General features: G+C 40.6%; 1 protein-coding gene across 16 annotated transcripts in view; it reads left to right on the forward strand.

Annotated features, from left to right (window-relative positions):
• Positions 1–18,289, forward strand: part of EPN3 (epsin 3) — a 48,984-nt gene that overhangs the window by 9,049 nt on the left and 21,646 nt on the right. For all 16 annotated transcript variants that reach the window (XM_087955871.1, XM_087955865.1, XM_026667392.2 and 13 more), the window contains exons 2-3: positions 3,543–4,270; positions 7,343–7,461. In XM_087955871.1, the coding sequence (XP_087811997.1) occupies positions 3,685–4,270; positions 7,343–7,461 (705 nt within the window). In that variant the 5' untranslated portion in view covers positions 3,543–3,684. The remainder of the gene's footprint in view (positions 1–3,542; positions 4,271–7,342; positions 7,462–18,289) is intronic.

An 18,289-nucleotide genomic window follows, 5' to 3' on the forward strand; every position in this document is an offset into this window, starting at 1 on the left:
CTGGGCTGCCGCCATCTTTTGATGAAAGTGCTTCCAGTGAGCTTTTCCAGGTAGAAAGCTCACCGAAGCACTTTTTCATCAAAAAGATAGCGCCAGCGCCGGTGAGCTTTTCGGGTAAGCTCATCGGAGCGCTGCGCCGCCATTTTTGATGAAAAAGTGCTTCGTGAGGTCACCGGAAGCACTTTTTCATCAAAAAGATGGCGGCACCCAGCTGATGCCGTACCGGTCGCGCGCCAGCTGATGCCGGTACCGGGCCGTGGCATAAAAAGGTTGGGGATCACTGCTATAGAGCACTGCACACCAGAACAACTGGACACAAGGACAGTTTTTCCCCGAACGCCATCACTCTGCTAAACAAATAATTCCCTCAACACTGTCCAACTATTTACAAAGTCTGCACTACTATTACTATTAATCCTCTCATCCTTCTTTTCACCCATCTCCTCCCACTTGTGACTGTATGACTGTAACCTTGTTGCTTGTATCCTAACAATTTTTATTGACTATTTCCTAGTATGATTTGATTGGTTATTGTACCCTATGTTGTACCTTATGATTCTTGACGAATGTATCTTTTCTTTTATGTACACTGAGAGCATATGCACCAAGAGAAATTCCTTGTATTGCCAATCACACTTGGCCAATAAAGAATTCTATTCTATTCTAACTCCAAGGCTGCTAGGGTATGGCAATAATAAGATTGAAGAATTTTCAGTTTTTCCTGTGCAGGCCTTTTTGGTAAAATAGATGCATTACGTTTACTGGGAGCTTAGTACATCAATTTTGCTTCTTTTTTAATCCAAGAAACTCAGAATGTTTACTTAAGACCTTCTTCAAGCAGCAACAGTTTGAATGGTTCTTCATATCCAAATGTACTACCTATATCTTTGGGGAGAAAAATGACAGTTATCAATCCTTGCTTAGGACATTTAATGCATGTACATGCATACAAATCTATGAATCCTTGGCTGGGGATATGAAGAGTGCTCAGAAGCAGTGCTTTTTTTATTGCTGCTCTGATATTGTGAAATAAGTTTTCATCTGAGATATAGAATTATAGATTGGTAAATGTCATAAAACCGCTCAAAAATTGGCTGTTCTGACAAGGTTTTAGAAATGAACACCAGTGCCACTATTAATTTGTTTGTGTGTATTAACTGATTTTATTTATTGGTGATACGATTTTAGTGAGAGTTTAACATATTTTTGATTATATTGTGAATCATTTAGAGTTTAACTTTGGCAGGATTCAAATACCCCGAAAAACAATTTAGTAGCTGGGAAAATCTAGGCATACGTCTTTGAATAAGGAGGAGTGTTACAGAATCTCCTGACAGTTCCATTGCAGTGATGACTATATGAATTCATCATCTCATTGCTGACTTACATAAAAGTTAATGGGTAGCATGTTCCAGTGTACATGTATGTGAGTGTGGGGGCACTGCACAGTTATCATCCCTATCTATTGAGTCATGTAGAAATGACAAATAGCAACTAAAATTTCAGAAGTCAGAGATGCAGAGAAAGAAATCCAGTTACATGAGAGCTAACTTGGAGATAAAAATGGGAAATCCAGTTACGTGAGAGCTAACTTGGAGATAAAAATGGGGAATATGATTCCTTTTACTGTATAGTATTTGGATGGAGTTGTTGTGTATTTTACCGGGTCAAGTAAAATTTTGCCAGGCTACTAAGATATTTTATACAGCCTTCCATAATTCATTGTCCTACAGCTGCCTGATGAATGCTGAGAACTGTAGTCTAACGCTACAGGGAAGTTTAACCTTGATCACTGAGGAAAGGTTTTTAAAAAAACATTTTCTCACTCATATGTCTTATTTTAAAAATGTTCATATAAATGTAGCCCTTTTATCAATAAAATATGATGCCGATTTTTAAATAAACGTTTTAGCTGTACTGTATTTTGCAAGATTTTAGGAGTTTAAAATATGATCTTGCTTTTGTAGACCATCATTTATTTTTGTGTTACATTGAGGAAAAATGATTATATGTTGTTTTTGTTCTCAGGTACTGTGGATTTGTAAAATAAAAGAAGTATCATGAAATATGTACTCATAACACATATACTATGTTGAATTATACAGGTGCCAAATGATTTGGTGTGATGTCTAGTAATCACCTGTAAACCTGATTCCAAACTATTTTGGATATTTTATCCACCTTACTCAGAAAAACCTAAACTAGAAAAACATAATATGTTTTCATCCGGCTTTCACAATATGAAAAAAGGGCTTCAGATAAAGATTGGCATTCTTATTTGAAACAGAAATGTATTCAATCATTTCAGTGAGACCTTGATCATAGTGTAAATGGCAGTGTTTATTCACAGCCCACTCTTTGCACAGATGGATCCTTAGTTTGGCATGTAGATCTCTTTTGGTGGATAATATAATTATTCTTTCTGAGACTGCCTACTATGAGAGAAAGCTGTTATGTACAGTACAATGGTGTGCCAGTAAATGTAAAACGACCAGTTCTGGTCCATTGCTGCCGCTTCCCCATCTTGCTAGCCACCAAACAGCTGATCCGTATGACTTGCAAAAGTCCATAAATTGTAACAATTGGCATTCATGAACCAGTATGGGCTGGCTTCAGCATATCACAGTGCATATACAGCACTTGTCCTTGTCGAGATTCACAGTCCAGGATTTCCTGATATGTATTTCTGTAACACCAAGGACTTGCTATTTTCTTATCTCCTTTCAGAAAGGTTTTTCCCATAGAGTTGCTCATGAAATGCAGTTCTGTGATAATATGGTCCATCATGCTGAAGGCCAATGTAACATAGTGGCTAAGGGGCTGAATTTGGGCTGGTGACATCCAGATTTGAGTTCTCAAATACTCAATCTTGAAGGTCCCTGGATAACTGAACATATCTTTTTCTCAGCCTATGGTGGAGGATTGTTATGTGGAGGAGTAAAAACCACCATGTGAGTTAAGATAAGCTCTTGGGGAAAAAACTGAGTGTTAAAAAAACCCATAATTATGAGATAATATATTACCAAAGCTAACACAGGCTGCCTATTTCCTTTCTAACCATGCATTTTTGAAGGTTTTTACTGGGTGGAGATAAAAGATTAAAAAAAGGAAGAGGGTTAAAATATTCATTTCCTCTTTGAAATCCTTCAAATATCTCCAGAACCGCAGGGCTTTGTCCCACCCATTTTTATGCCCTCAAGGTGACAATATGCCCTCAAGGTGACAATAATAAATTTAGAGGGCACTGCAATATGCCCACCATGCAGAATTGTACTCAAAAAGTTAGTGTAGAGGTATTTCAGGAACCAAATGTAAATTCTGCCCAAATACTCTAGCTGAATAACTCATGGCTGGCTTAGAACTATCTGGAACAGCTCTATGATTTGAAGACATAACATAGAAAAATGGATTAGAAGGGGAGGGATAGAAAGGAAGAAATGCATTTTTTCCCCCCCCTGACTGGATAAAATAAAACAACTGAACAGCTAAAATGGCTGAACTGAACCATAGTTTTAATACAGTTTCTATTTCTTGTTTTCTAGCTCATTGTGGAAACTGAAGAATTAGCACTTCTTAACCAATCACTCTGAAGCTTTGATTCTTCCCTGGGGCCTCTCAAGTTTTCTTCTTTGGATAATTTCTTTCTGCAAGGTGAGGTGTTCCCCCCCCACCCCCGGTTCAGCCATGACGACCTCTGCCTTGCGTCGACAAGTGAAAAACATTGTGCACAATTATTCTGAAGCAGAAATCAAGGTGCGTGAGGCCACCTCCAATGACCCCTGGGGACCCCCCAGCTCTTTAATGTCTGAGATTGCTGACTTGACCTTCAACACAGTGGCTTTTGCAGAGGTCATGGGTATGATCTGGAGGCGGCTGAATGACAGTGGCAAGAACTGGCGTCATGTCTACAAGGCCCTGACTCTTCTGGACTACCTCATTAAAACAGGCTCAGAGAAGGTGGCTCATCAGTGCCGGGAGAATCTGTATACCATTCAGACTTTAAAGGAGTTCCAGTACATAGACCGTGATGGTAAAGATCAAGGCATCAATGTTCGTGAAAAGGTGAAGCAGGTGATGAGCCTGCTGAAAGATGAAGACAGACTGAAGCAGGAGAGAGCCTACGCCCTGAAAACCAAAGAGCGGATGTCCGTTGAAGGGATGGGCATTAGCAGCAGCAATAGTAACAGCCACCAGCTTGCCTATGGACGGCGGGCATCGCAGTATGGCGATGACTACAGCAGATCAAGAGGTTCTCCATCCTCCTTTAATTGTGAGTACTGCAATGGTATGTGGCTGTGCCACCTTTTCTCCGGTAGATCAAGTCATCTTTGCCAAAGGAAACTTGAAAACATATAATCTAATTTGTGGATGCTTTCAGGGGGACTAGTGATCCTGTAGTAAAGTTCGTAGACATCTTGACCAACAGTTGCAATAAACTGCAATGTAAAGATGTAAGCGTATGCTTTTGGAGGCAATTGTTTGCAACACTGCCTGAAATGGTTCCAAATTTCTACCATTTATCGCAATGGAGCTTGAGAAATGAAACTTGGCAAGTACTAAGTAATATTTGAGGGTCAAAAATTGCTGATAGTAGGTATGGGCACAGATTCAAGAGGCCCATGGATAGAAACTGTTCCAAGTATGTAGTTTTTCTTTATTCCTTGACATTTCCCCCCAATATCTTTTATGAAACTACAGCCTCTGAAAATCATGTCAGAATGGGCCATGCTTTTGAGAATAGTTGTCAGGTGTTGGTAAACACTGGCATGTCACCCAAAATGTCATGGCGTGTTACCTTTGACAGGTGTCATAGGTTTGCCATCACAAATTTGGTGTGCGTGTGTCACAGATTCCCCTTCCCTAAGGATGGAGATAAAACAGGAGAGTTAGGGAAATGAAACAAAATTGGGTGGAAATTCTATGTTCTGTCTTAAAAGGCACTTCTTACAAGACACTGAAATTAAAGAAAAAGAGCTATTAAATTAATATCACAACTCATGGGTATCACATACAGCCACATGAATATTTTCATATTCTTCTTACTGGCAAATGTTGAGCATATATACTCTTCAGAGCATATAAATCACATTTGTTTTGTCGTCCCCTGTTCTATTATCTACATTATCTGTCAATTCCTGCAAAGAACTGCTTTTTAAGAATGTTGTATATTATGAAATGGATCTTTTAGCTGTGATATATGTTCCAGTGGCCAGTAAAGCTTAAGTAGTAATTCATATAATCAGCTTCTCTCCCCCAGTAAATGATATAATAATGAAATAGGAATGGATGGTATATTTAGGCATTAAGAAATGGATAAAAAAAAAATAAAAAAACTGTGTGGGAAACAGATCAGCTCCCCAGACTTTTATTTCTGTCTTCTTGTCACTCTGTCTCTGTCTCCTTTTTGTTTTTTTCCAGTACTTTACAGTGTTATTAATTGAAAAGTAAACAAGACATTCGGAACAGCGAATTTGAGCAGATGCTGATATAGTCATAAAATAAGCAAGGGGCATATTCATCTTGCAGGACTGCAATTGTTGAAATTTTGCAAGCTAAGTAGAAAGCTTGCAAAAATTTTAATTTTTTGAAAAGCTCAATGTTTCTGTATATAATTCTACCATGCCTCCTGTAGAGAATTATGGATATTGAAATGTCTTAAGTTCCTAGATTCCTTGAGTGGCTGTAACTAACAACATTTTTTTTTGTTTAGAAGTCATTGTGAATATATTCAATGAGGCTTCTGAGGTAAAAGTCCATGACTAGAAGAAAGCCCTTAGAAGTGGGGTTGCCATCTGAATAAACTAACAGAGAATTGCATTTTAATTCTATGACTTTGATGTGGATGTGGATGGGGGGTGGGAAATAGCACTATCACCATGCCAGATGTTGAGAGAAAAAACACCCTATGAGCCTAGGAGAAGACATTTTTAGGCATATGGCCTTAAATCCTACACACTCAGAGTCTGACAGAAATTTAAGAACAGCCTCATCTGTGTGGATGGGGAAAGGGGATTAGACTCTCTTAGCATTGTAACAAAGGCTTGTATCTTTTCTATGTGCCTCACAACATCACAAATATGACCCAAAGGAGTGGGGCTTGTGCTGTGACCCTAATAACACTGCTGATAAAACTAGCAACATCCTGTGAATGCCACTGTTTCGAACCTTAGATCAGTACCAATGTACTTTTTTTTGTTCTTCATGCCACACTCAAGGAAAATGTTGCTATAGAAACAGAAGTGGATTGGAGTTTTCAAAATAAAACATAACTGCATAAAATTCCCAACATCAAGCATTTTTTTGCCCACCGTATGTGGGTTAGTCATAGTCTTCAACTGTTGGGCATCATATGAAATTAAAACACAGAAGGTTGGTAGGCAGAAAATGGAGACAATCATCAGTACAGAAAGAGAATATTGTAAAAAAACATATTTAGGACAGGATGGAGGGCTGCTTTTCTCTTGGGGGCAGCATTTCCTTGAAAAAATATATACAAATAATTCCTCCCTTCTTCTTGTGGCTTTCCATCTTTCAATCCTCTGTCTCCCACTCTTCTTTCTCTTAGTATTTTTCTCTCCATCTTTTTCTCCCTATTCAGTGAGGCAGGGATTCAGAGTGCTTATGCTAGACAACTAAAGGGTCACTGGGAGTTGGATCGCCCGTATATTTAATAAATTGTTATTAATAATTAATGGATAGCTTTATGTTTATGTAGTGTATATTGGAGGTGGTGACCCTTTGTGTATGCAACAACATTTCATTTTAATGTATGCCAATTAATGTACACTCAAGTGACAATAAAGTTATTCTATTCTAAAAAACATATTCTTACAGGGGACGCTAGCTTGATCCCCAATGACTATGCACCCATTTTCTAAGAAACAACTACCCTGTTTCTCCAACAATACGGCCTCCCCCAATAGGAAGTCCCAGCATGTTTTATAGGCATGAAATGAAATTAAGCCCCTCCCCCAAATTAAGGCCTATAATAAAACATGCGAAATGGGGGGAATGGTGGGGGGGCTTGCCGTTAGGAAATACTTTTGTTGCACACCCAGATGTGATGCTGCCTGCATTGACCCCAATACAAAGTGCCCCACCAATGCCGAGGTCAACATCCAAGCCGTCGCCGCCCGCTCGCCTGAAGATGCAAGGGGGGGGGAATTAAGTCACCCCCGAAAAGACGGCCTAGCCATTTTTTCGGGGCTAAAAAAAAAAAAAAAGACCCGGCCTTATTATATGAGAAACACAGTATAGAAACAACTGAACTTTCTTTTAGAGCACATTTTGGATGGCTTTCATTCTACTTGCCCTTCTAATTGGTTTTTGTCTTCGGTTTCAGCTTCTTCATCATCCCCTCGGTTCAGCTCTGACCTGGAGCAGGCGAGGCCACAGACTACCGGGGAAGAGGAACTCCAGCTCCAGCTGGCTCTGGCAATGAGCCGAGAAGAAGCAGAAAAGGTAACGGCTTTTGTCCCAAACCTGCTTCCTTAGAGCCTGGCCATCACCAAGCACACACTCACTAACACAAAGGTTGAATGTGAGCTGAACAAAAAGCCAGGCACAATAAACTCGAAAATGGGAATAATGAGAAAGAATACAATGTCTTTGCTTCAATTCCCCAAGGAAGGTTTTGTCGGCTTGTTGGAACCAGGGGCAGGTGCACTTTGATAAGGAAGCAACCTTTATTTATTTGTTTCTTTGTTAAATTTATTTGCCGTTTACTTCACCCAGTGGCTACTCCAGGCATCTTAACAAAAATAAAAGGTACTAAAATGAAAGGCGTGTCAACAGAACCAAAGTACAATAATAGAACCATAAAAATAAACAATGAAAAAAGAACACAATGAGAATACTCATGTGGTGACCAAAAAGATGGACAGGCGGAGGGCAAGAAGGGGAACTAGAATCTGTCATTAATCCAGAAGCCACCTCCAGTGTGGAACTTCCCCGACTGAGTCCCCAGGCCAACTGGCAGAACCAGGCCTTCAGGCTCTTGTGCAAAGATAGGAGAGTGGGGGCAGATCTTACTTTAGAAGGTAAGATGTTCCAAAGGATGGGAGCTACAGCAAAGAAGGCTCTTCTTCTGGATCCTGATAGTCAGAGTTCTTTGACTGACATGATCTGAAGTAGCAGGCCTTTCTTCTACTGTATAAGAAGTTCCTTTCTTGTAGAAGGAAGTCCCGTTTATGTAGTAACAAGGTAGGACCAATAGCCTTAGGCCCAGGCAAGGTATCTCCTCCTTGTTATCAATTAAAGCTAGTTCCATGTTCAGGTAGTCTTGACTTATCCCCAGTTGCTTAGCACTGTTGAAAGTTACGACCTACCTAAAAAGGGGACTGAAGCAAGGGAAGTTCCAATGATCAGCCTCCCCACGGTCACATGATCGCACCTTTGGTTCTCGGCACATGGCTGAATGTACGGCTGTTTGCAGAGTCCCACAGTCATAAGACCGCAATTTTGCTCAAAACTGGCATTCTGCTTTGAAGCACAAATGCACCGTAGCAAGCAATGGGTTTGCTTAATGACCACAGTGTTTGCTTGACTGCAGTGCTCACATGTACAACCACCTGGTTTGTTTAACAACTGCTGCAAAAAACATTGTGAAATCACGTGACCAACCCATTTTATGACCATTATGACTTATGATCATAATGGGCTCCATTATCATTGTTACTTGAGGTCTACCTGTCACAGAAAGTAGGGATGCAGTCACAGGAAGGTATTATAGAAGCTATTCCTGATTTTATTTGTATTGATTTTATGCTTTTGAGTTTTGTGTATTTGTTTATTTGGTTGTAGCTGCCATAAATGCTGATTCAAGTAGGAAAGAGGTTGATAAATGTAATGAAATAACTACGGTAAAATACAAGAGGAAGGCAAATTTAATTCCAATATTGGCACCTGGAAGATGTAATAAGTGTTACACAGAACCATAGAATGTAACAATTTGAAGGGATCATATAAGTCAACTCAGTGCTGAGTGCAGGATTACATTTGAAAACCTCCAGCAAGAGGAAGTCCCCATATGATCCAGATAGACTGTTCCACTGCTTAACCGTTCTTAATTCCCGAATTTTTTTCTTAAGTCCAGTGAGTCAGATGTGGTTGCTTTGTTAAGCCCAGTGTCTTTCAGGTGTGGCCTTTGAGCATTTTGGGAAGGTAGTTGGGTAGGACTGAAGGCAACAGGGCTTGAGGACAGCCAAAAAGATTGTCTCAGAACCAGGGGCATCTGGGTGGAGCGTTTGTCGGAAAAGTCAAGCTGGCATCACTTGCATAATTGAACGTCCAGCCTTTTTTGCATGCATGTGGCACACATGAAGAAGGGGACAAGGCTTTATCCCATGGGTGCTTGCCATCTTGTCTTTTGGACCCTGTCCCAGGGATAACCGTATCTGGATCAACACTGAATGTGGGCAAGGCAGGCATTTCTGGGATATCACTGTCTGCAGCCTTGTTGGATTTGGGTTTTGATTTTCTTCTGACTGTTCAAGGTAAGCAAAAGAATTCTAGATATCATCAAGGGGTATAAACACTTTGTTGATTTAACTATCTTTTGTCTTGTACTCTAACACATGCAGTCACCTGGTAATAGCAGGTTTCACTGTGCCTTAAATTGATAAGATAAGCTTTTGTAGTGGCAACGTGGTCTACCTCCCTTTTGTTCTTTTATCATGAATGTCCTCTAGAGAGGCCTTTAAGAAAAATAAAGAACATATCAAGGTCTTCCTCTTCCCACTTTTTAAAATGCAATTCCCTGAAGGTAAGGCATAACAATAAATGTTCTGTGTGTAGAAGGGAAGGCTGTAGAATAGGCATTTCTTTCCTTCCTCTTCCTGCATTTCTAAAAATCATTTTCAGAGAGGTTATAAAGTATTATTGGCTTTATTTTATAAGATTGTAGTAGAAGCTTTGTTTAAGAACTCCTATTATCATGTCCTTATTTCTGACAAACCCCCCACCCCCTTTCCCCTGAATATATGTCATAACATCCAGAAATTGATTGGCTCACCTCTGGAGGGATTTTGGAAGGGCCCAAGAATTGCACTTTTCCTATTTACATAATATTGGATTTCCTTTAAAAGCTGTGATCTTGCGCACACTGGATAGCTTCACTGATGTCAGTAGGACTTTAGTTTGAGTGCACATACGTATAATTTGTATTGCATATTTCTGTATCTGTGGTCTGAGATTTACATACTCAGTAGGCACTGAAATGAATTGAGATAAAACGGGACATTATTTAGTGTACTGTTTTCTTTTGTCCTGATGACATGCATGCAGGGGATTATGGGAGTTGAAGCTAGCATATCTGGAAGTAAGTAAGTAAGTTTGGACAGCCTGATTTGTGGGTTACTTGGTAGGATTCTGTTTGTATTTTTAAAACACTGAAGTATGCCCAGGATTTATTTCTGCCAGCTATCAAGAAGAATCCTTGGATCTTATATCTTCTAAGATTGAACATAGCTAAAACCAACAGTATGCATTGACTACTAGCTTAAATTCCTTGTTGTCCTTTAATGATGCAAGAACGGTTTCTTCTAGTCAGTTCTGGATATGTCATCTATAATGCAGCATATGGGTCATGTGTAATTTCCTCACAAGTGATTTCCATTTGTGAAGCTATGAGGATGTGGTTAGTCACTAGTAGGAAAGTGTATTTTCTTTGTTTTGTAATGTTGAAGATGAACCAAGGATGTTACGCTTCTTCTACTCTGTCTCCTTGCAACCCACTAAACATAATATTTTCTCATTTGATTGACAGCACTTTCAGATCATGCTTCAGAAGAACTTGCATGGAGTGCATCTGCATCCTATGGGCTGTGCAGATTGTCTCCAACAGAAGTGTCTTTAGACCTAGAGAAACTGCACCTGACTGGGCTTTTTAACTTCTCTGAAAAGATTGCCGGACTGTAGCACAGTAATTGGCATCCCATGGCTTCCTATCAGCAGATCTCCTGCTCTCTTTCCAGGCAGATAAAACATTTGCTTAGGTATACAAACACGGTTAATTCCAACTCTCATTCTTGCCACAAATGGCACCAGTAACATTGAATAAGCAAGAAGCTGATTAAGACCGTCCCAGTCTGGAGATTTTTGACTTGGAGCAATATTCCCCCACCTAGAGGTTTATACTCTTCTGAAAGCTAGAACTACTTCTGAAAGTTGTTCACAAACTCATTTTTCTAAAAATTAACAGAATCCACTCTATGTCCTTGTATAACAGCCTGATAAACCAGCTCAATCTTAGTCACTTGGGGAGTTTATCAAGTAATCCTGACTGTTTACTTTAGATTTTTTGCTTCAGGTGCCAAAATATTCAAGGCCAGCTTATGATCTCCTTGAATGAGGCTTGAAAGGTTGGATGTTGTTCTTAATGTAATATCGGTCCTGAGGTATATCTGCATAGCAATATTGGTTGAATATGCCTATAATTTAAATTTTGTTCAGATGAAACCATCTTTCATGCTACTTAAGAGTGAAACACCTTTCCATTCTATTACATTTTAATGTTGTGTGCTATGTGGCAATTGTCTATCTGTTTCTCGCTGCAAGGACAACGGCCTTCTGGTAGTTGTTTGTAACACGAGGCGAGGGACAAGGTCGAAATGTTGCCACTTCTTACCCAGAATTGTAGCAAACTTAAACTTTACAGCTTTGTATTCTCATATGGTATTTTGTGTGATGTAATGAGTTTGTAACAACACACTAACAAAAAATTGCAAACGTTAACAAAGATTGCTTCTAATAAAAGAGGTGTCAGAGCTTGCCCTGGGCTCATCCCGATTTGGCTTCAAGACGACTGCCTCAGTGTCTTCATTCATGAGAGACCACCATAACTGGTGACCCCGACGTGATCATCTGCGAGGTGGTACGTCTTTGACCATCCATACTCATCGGCTGGCATAGCCTTGGTATACCTCATCCCTGATTCGATCGCAGGCGATCGCCGTGGATCCTCGTGAGTATGGGTGGAGGATTCTCTCAGGATCAGAAATTGCACATTGAGGAGTTAAGAGAATCAACCAAACGAAATTTTTCCTTTTTAAAAGAGGGGCTCTCTTGAAAACCCTCAGTAAAGCCTCTTTAGACACTTCCGAAATGATGGTTGCAGCTATCACCAGAGGTAATAAACCATCTGGTAATTGTTACAATTGTGGGAAGCCTGGTCATTTTAAATCACAATGTCAAGCCGGCGGGGGGCAGCAAAGCCCTCCGCCAGCAGAGATGCTCGACAGCAGAGGGGCCGGCAGCTAGCCCCTCTCCCAAGGCTGCCCATATACCATCCACAGTGTATGAATTATCAATGGCAGAAGATGTGTTCATATCCTTTCCCATCTCTGTCAGCACACAGCTTCCTCCTCCTGCCTCCTTCTTCTCCGATAAAACTGCTCTTACAATCTCACCCTCATGCCCTTCTCAAAGGAATCTCTGTGGTTCCCGATCTGCTCTATCCTTCCTCAAAACTCTCAGCCTCTCTCTTTTTTTAAACAAACTTTGTTTATTTTTAAAGACATGCAGAACATGGATACACAGAAACACAAAACATAAAAGCATAAAAATCTCTTTTCTGAAAGTTGCTTAGTCCTGGGTCAAAACTCTTGGTACAGACACAGATTCAGATTCGTGTTCATTTTGCATACCATTGGCATTTTGCATACCATTGGCATTTTGCATACCATTGGCATCTTATTGGCATTTTCAATTTTCTACATAGCTTCTCCTCTCTTTTGAATTTTCTCGGTTTTATTTTGTTTATCTCCTCTCAATTCGAATCATAGTTTGTTATTCTTTGTTCTATTTCCAGCTATCCATTTGTCTTTCTTCTTTGAAGAAAACTTCTCCTGTGCACTGAATGGAGTGTGATGCCTTTAACTCTTTCCCCTATATTTGTAATACTTAATATAGAACACATAATTTGCACTGGGATTCTATCTGGTGCATTCTGAAATTGTGCAGTATTGTTATTCATTAGTGTTGATGTTCATTTGTGTCTTGAACATTTGGTACATTGCTTTTCAGTTAAACCACATCACATATTATAGATCATTATTTCATTGCAGTGTTCCCCCTTCTCCTACTTCAGATCTTTCATTTCACAAAAGGTTTCGCTGGGATAACATAGTCTAATCATTGATGTTGACAATCATTTATGTCTTAAACATTTTACCCTTTCGGTTAGATATCATGCCTTTGTGGGAACACTTATGCTTTCCGGGATTGTCCCCCCACATCCCATGTCTTAAATCATTGTTTCATTACAGTACTCCTTTTCTTGGCAAAGGTTTCACTAGATTATACTGAGTGTTTTGTCACATTTTGAATTGCATGTTGTTTCCAGTTTTCTATGGTTATTTCTGGATGCAGGTGTAGAAGTGCGGTCTTGTGTGCCTTTCTGAAATCCTTTTTCAGTGGAATTTGTCTATTATCTTTGGAGAACTTTTGCTTAAGGCCTCTCATCTCTTCCTTTCTCCCTTGCTTCTTCTTCTCCTTGTAAAATATTGGAAAAGAGTGCCTAGGACACCTTTCCCTTCTTGCTTTTCTTTTTTTAAATTTTGATATACAAGTTTCAGTCCATCCACACGTGATGCCATTGTGTAGACATCCCTCGTACAATTACAACAATATTTAGGGGCTATTAATTGGACCCGTCCCTATTTTGGCATTACTACACACATGCTCAACCCCTGTTTGAGGTGTTAAAGGAAGAAACCACTCCAGGGGATAAAATTACCCTTACAGATCATCAATTAAAAATCACCCAGGACATATAGCACATTATGCAGAAAAGGTGGGTCAACCGATGTCACAACAATGCTCCTATTTCCTTAATCTTGCTCAATACACCCCTCCTTACCTACTGCTGTATTAACCCAAAAGTCTCAGCACACTAGCAACCTCCTTATCTTAGAATGGATACATCTTCCTCAACACTCCTAAAAATCTCTTAGTCTGTTAAAACTGGTTGTTGAAAATGCAAATGAGGATTGTAAGAGAGATTCTGCAGCCTCTATCTGCCCGAGGGGGCTTCCTCTCGGACTATCTAAAGGCTTGCAGAATCGTGGGAACTGAGGACCATGATTGTTTGTTGCAAGTAGGTGGATGGGTCAAGCAGGGTTGAAGAAGGAAAGAGGAAATCAGGATTTGCAGTCATGATAGGAGCAGGGAGGTCATAAAAGGGCTCCCTCCCTTCATGGTCTGCGCAGAAATGTGAGTTGTTAGGATTGGTAATCTGAGGAAAAGAGAAAGATGAGTTGGGAAACTGAGAAAGGGTGAAGGTGGTTTCTGTGAATGCAAAGTATGTTTGAAAGTAAACAAGAAAGTAGCAAGGAAAAAGAAATGGGAGGGCGACCCTGATGGGCTGGCCTTTCCAGAGAACACAGATTGATTTCATCGAAGTACTAACTCCATACGCATAAAATGCTTTCAACTACTGCCTATCCTTCACTTCAGTCTCTGTCTCTAAAAATCTTCTCTCTCTTTTTGTTACATTGCAACACCTTGTTGCACAGCACCAGCACCCGCTTTTGTAGCACACATTTGCAGCCACCAACCCTTCCCAGGAATTCTCCAGGAAGGCAATGATATGGCTGATGCGGCAGCTGCAGCTGCAACCGCAGACAGCGCCATCTCTTGCATGATTCTTTCACAACAAACACCCTGGGACAGTCATAGTTATTTTCATCAAAACAAAAAAGCCTTGGCCAGACAGTTTAAATTCAACTTTAAAAATGTCACAGGGTTGCCAGGACTCCAGAATGCATTGAATGTTTGCTTGTTTACTCTTAACTTCCTCAATGAGTCCGGATCCCCCATGCACAGCAGCATCACGTCATTTCGCTTCTCGCCTCATCTTGAACCCAGACCAACGGTATATTTTCATCAGCATCATGCCAGATCCTCAGCAGGAAGGTCCTGCTGAACTTATAACCTGGGGACAGGGTACGCTGCTGTTTCCTACAACAACAACATCATCTGGGTCCCTGGGCGACAAGTAAGGCCTTTTTCTACCCAAACCAGCCTTGCCTCACATCAGCATCATGAAGCTGCCCACTTCATTCATCATTTGCTTTCTGGGTTTCCACATCGCTCCTGCCAATACAACAGCCACCCCATCCTCCTGTGACGCCTGCATCAAAACTACCGCAGCGGAACGAAGACCCAATCCACCCTGATCTATCATACTTTGAAACCTGAATGCAACTCCATGACGGTCTCCCTTGTCTGCATAACAACACTCAATATGCACGATGCTACACCAAACAAAGTATCCAATGCTACGAACCAAAGGCTGTGGGGCCCATCACCGCCTCACTGTATGTCTATGCCTACAAGGAGGATCCAGCTCTGACCTTGCCTCAATGTTCTCTACCAGTCAAGCAAAAATGGGTACATTACCCATAATGTCACTCGGGGGTTACCAACACTTCTGTGTGTTTTGATGCTTGCTTTGCCATCAACAAAGGCCAAGGTCCTAACGACACTGCAGGAGTCACCTGCGGCTCACACAGCTGGCAAAGATCTTATCTACAGGAAAAGAAATATCTCTTCCAAAAGGTGTCCGGCACTAATGTGGGGGCCACCACTGTTTACAACTACTGATACACCCCACCTATTGACTCTGCTCAAGTAAGAGGCCCTCAAAATATTAATATCACTGTTAAATCAAGCTCTACTTCATGTACCACTGACAAATGTAATCCTATTTGCTTGTACACTCACTTACCTGAAACAAGGGGGTACCATACCCCCACATATATATGCTCAATAGAATTATAAGGTTGCAAGCTGTATTAGAAATTATAACCAATGAAACTGCTCTTGCTTTGAAAACACTAGCTAAAGAAAGTGCATTGTCTAGAACATATATCATACAAAATCGTTTAGCTTTAGATTATCTTCTTGCCAAAGAAGGAAGAGTGTGTGGAAAATTTAATCTTAGTAATTGTTGTATTGAAATAGATGATAGTGGAAAAGTTATTCAACAAATTACTGATAGAATGATCAAGATTGCACATGTACCTGTACAAACATGGAATGGTCTTGATTTTAGAGACATGTTTGGATCCTGGTTCCCAAAATTACCTGGTTTGCAAGCTACTATAGCGCTTATTGGTATGATTGCTGCAGGATGTATTATATTGCCTTGTGTATTACCTATCTTTGTACGCACTATTTCTAACAGTTTATCCCTTTTGGCTGAGAAAAAGCCACTGCACAGGTAATGGCTCTCTGGAATCAACAATAACTAACACATATGAACCACTGCCATCCGAAGATGAGATGGAGAGCCAACCTGTGATGACCCAGACGAGGACGAGATGTTTGTGATGGTCGAAGAAGTCACGAACGCCATGGATAACATCAGCATACACAGCACTCTTGCCTACGCGCCTGACAAAGGCTGCTGTTGAACTAAAACACTCCCTGTCTTTTAAAAAAAAGAAAAACAGAGGAGATGTGGCAATTGCTATCTGTTTCCTCGCGCTGCAAGGACAACGGGCCTTCTGGTAGTTGTTTGTAACACGAGGCGAGGACAAGGTCGAAATGTTGCCACTTCTTACCCAGAATTGTAGCAAACTTAAACTTTACAGCTTTGTATTCTCATATGGTATTTTGTGTGATGTAATGAGTTTGTAACAACACACTAACAAAAATTGCAAACGTTAACAAAGATTGCTTCTAATAAAAGAGGGTGTCAGAGCTTGCCCTGGGCTCTCATCCCGATTTGGCTTCAAGACGACTGCCTCAGTGTCTTCATTCATGAGAGACCACCATAGTGCTAATTCCTGGTTTTGGTAAATGTGTGTGCATGTATGCATGTGTGTGTGTGTGTGTTGCAGTGGTTCACTTTACTGGTTGGTGGTTGTGAGGCAGGAGAGATTGGCTTGATGGCTTTTCCTTTCTTGGTTGCTATAAAAGTCAGTTTTTTGCTCCTTGCTGTTTACCATTTACATTAAACCACCAGAAGAGGTAATTAACCCCAAATATTTGGGGTTGTATGTTCTCCAGGCCAGACAGGAAATGCAGTTGGAGGCCTGTCCAAGTGACTGGAGGCTTGAAGGCCTGGATGGGTGAGAACCAACTTAAATGGAATCCTAGTAAAAAGGGTTGCTATTTGTCCATCTGAATTCTCTGCTTGCTCCAGTGGTGTGTCTCTTACTCTTGAAGAAGCAAGTGATGTGTGGTTCTTCTAGACTGACTGCTTCTGTTGCAGCAGCAGATGGAAGCTTTTTTTTTCCAGCCACATTAATATCCAGTTGCAATCCTACCTGAGTAGGAGTATCTTGCTACAGTGACGCATGCCTTCATTACCACCCACTTAGACTACTGTAAAATGCTATATGTGGAGCAACTTTTCAAGGTCATATGCAGGGGTGGGATTCAAATTTTTTAACAACTGGTTCTGTGGGCGTGGCTTAGTTGGTGGGCATGGCTTGGTAGTCATGTGACTGGCTGGGTGTGGTCAACTCAACATCACTCACATCGAGACACGGATCTCCTCACCTGGCCTCTCATAACTGTGGGGATGTTGCAACAATCGTAAGTGTGAAAAACGGTCATAAGTCACTTTTTTCAGTGCCATTGTAACTTTGAATGGTCACTCCACACAAGCAAAGTACCAGCAAAGGAAGGAAAAAAAACTCCAGAGAAGTTCCAGAGACAGGAAGTCTAGTCCTGCCAAGAATGTAATAAGGGTTAATGGAGAGGCAGTTTCTGTAAGCAACACCAGATTGTTTCCTTCCTGCCTTCCTTACAGGATTAGGCCAGTAATTTCTTCTAACAACCTGTTCTCCAAACTGCTTAGAATGTTAACAACCAGTTCTAGTGAATAGGTGTGAACCTGTAGAATCCCACCCCTGGTCATATGGAAGCTTCAGTTGGTTCAGAACACAATTTGTGTGATGAACATTCTCCAGAACAGTGCAATGCTGTAATGCGGTTGCCAATATAATTGCCAACTATTAACTACTTGCCAATACTGTAGGGCCATAGGTGCAATTTAAAGTTGTGGTATTAACCTATAATGTATTACAAAGTTTTGTGCCTAATTTTCTGCAAAGTCATTTCAGTATTGAAATTGGCATGGTCAATCTACCAGGAAGAAACTATTACTAGTGTCCCATTTTAGGAAGGTAAGGGGGAGGGTAGTCTCACTATAGCTTAAAATTTCTGCACCGTTTTTGGGAAGGACCCTGTAGTGAACATTCATCTGGCTCCTATTCTGTGATGTTCAAAACATAGGTCTTCTAGAGACCATTTAGGCCTTACTCCATCTTGCTTTGTT

Source organism: Notechis scutatus, chromosome 2 (assembly GCF_049901735.1).
Source record: "Notechis scutatus isolate UNSWTSFEM ecotype Mainland chromosome 2, rNotScu1.2, whole genome shotgun sequence".
Classification (NCBI taxonomy): Eukaryota; Metazoa; Chordata; class Lepidosauria; order Squamata; family Elapidae; genus Notechis; species Notechis scutatus.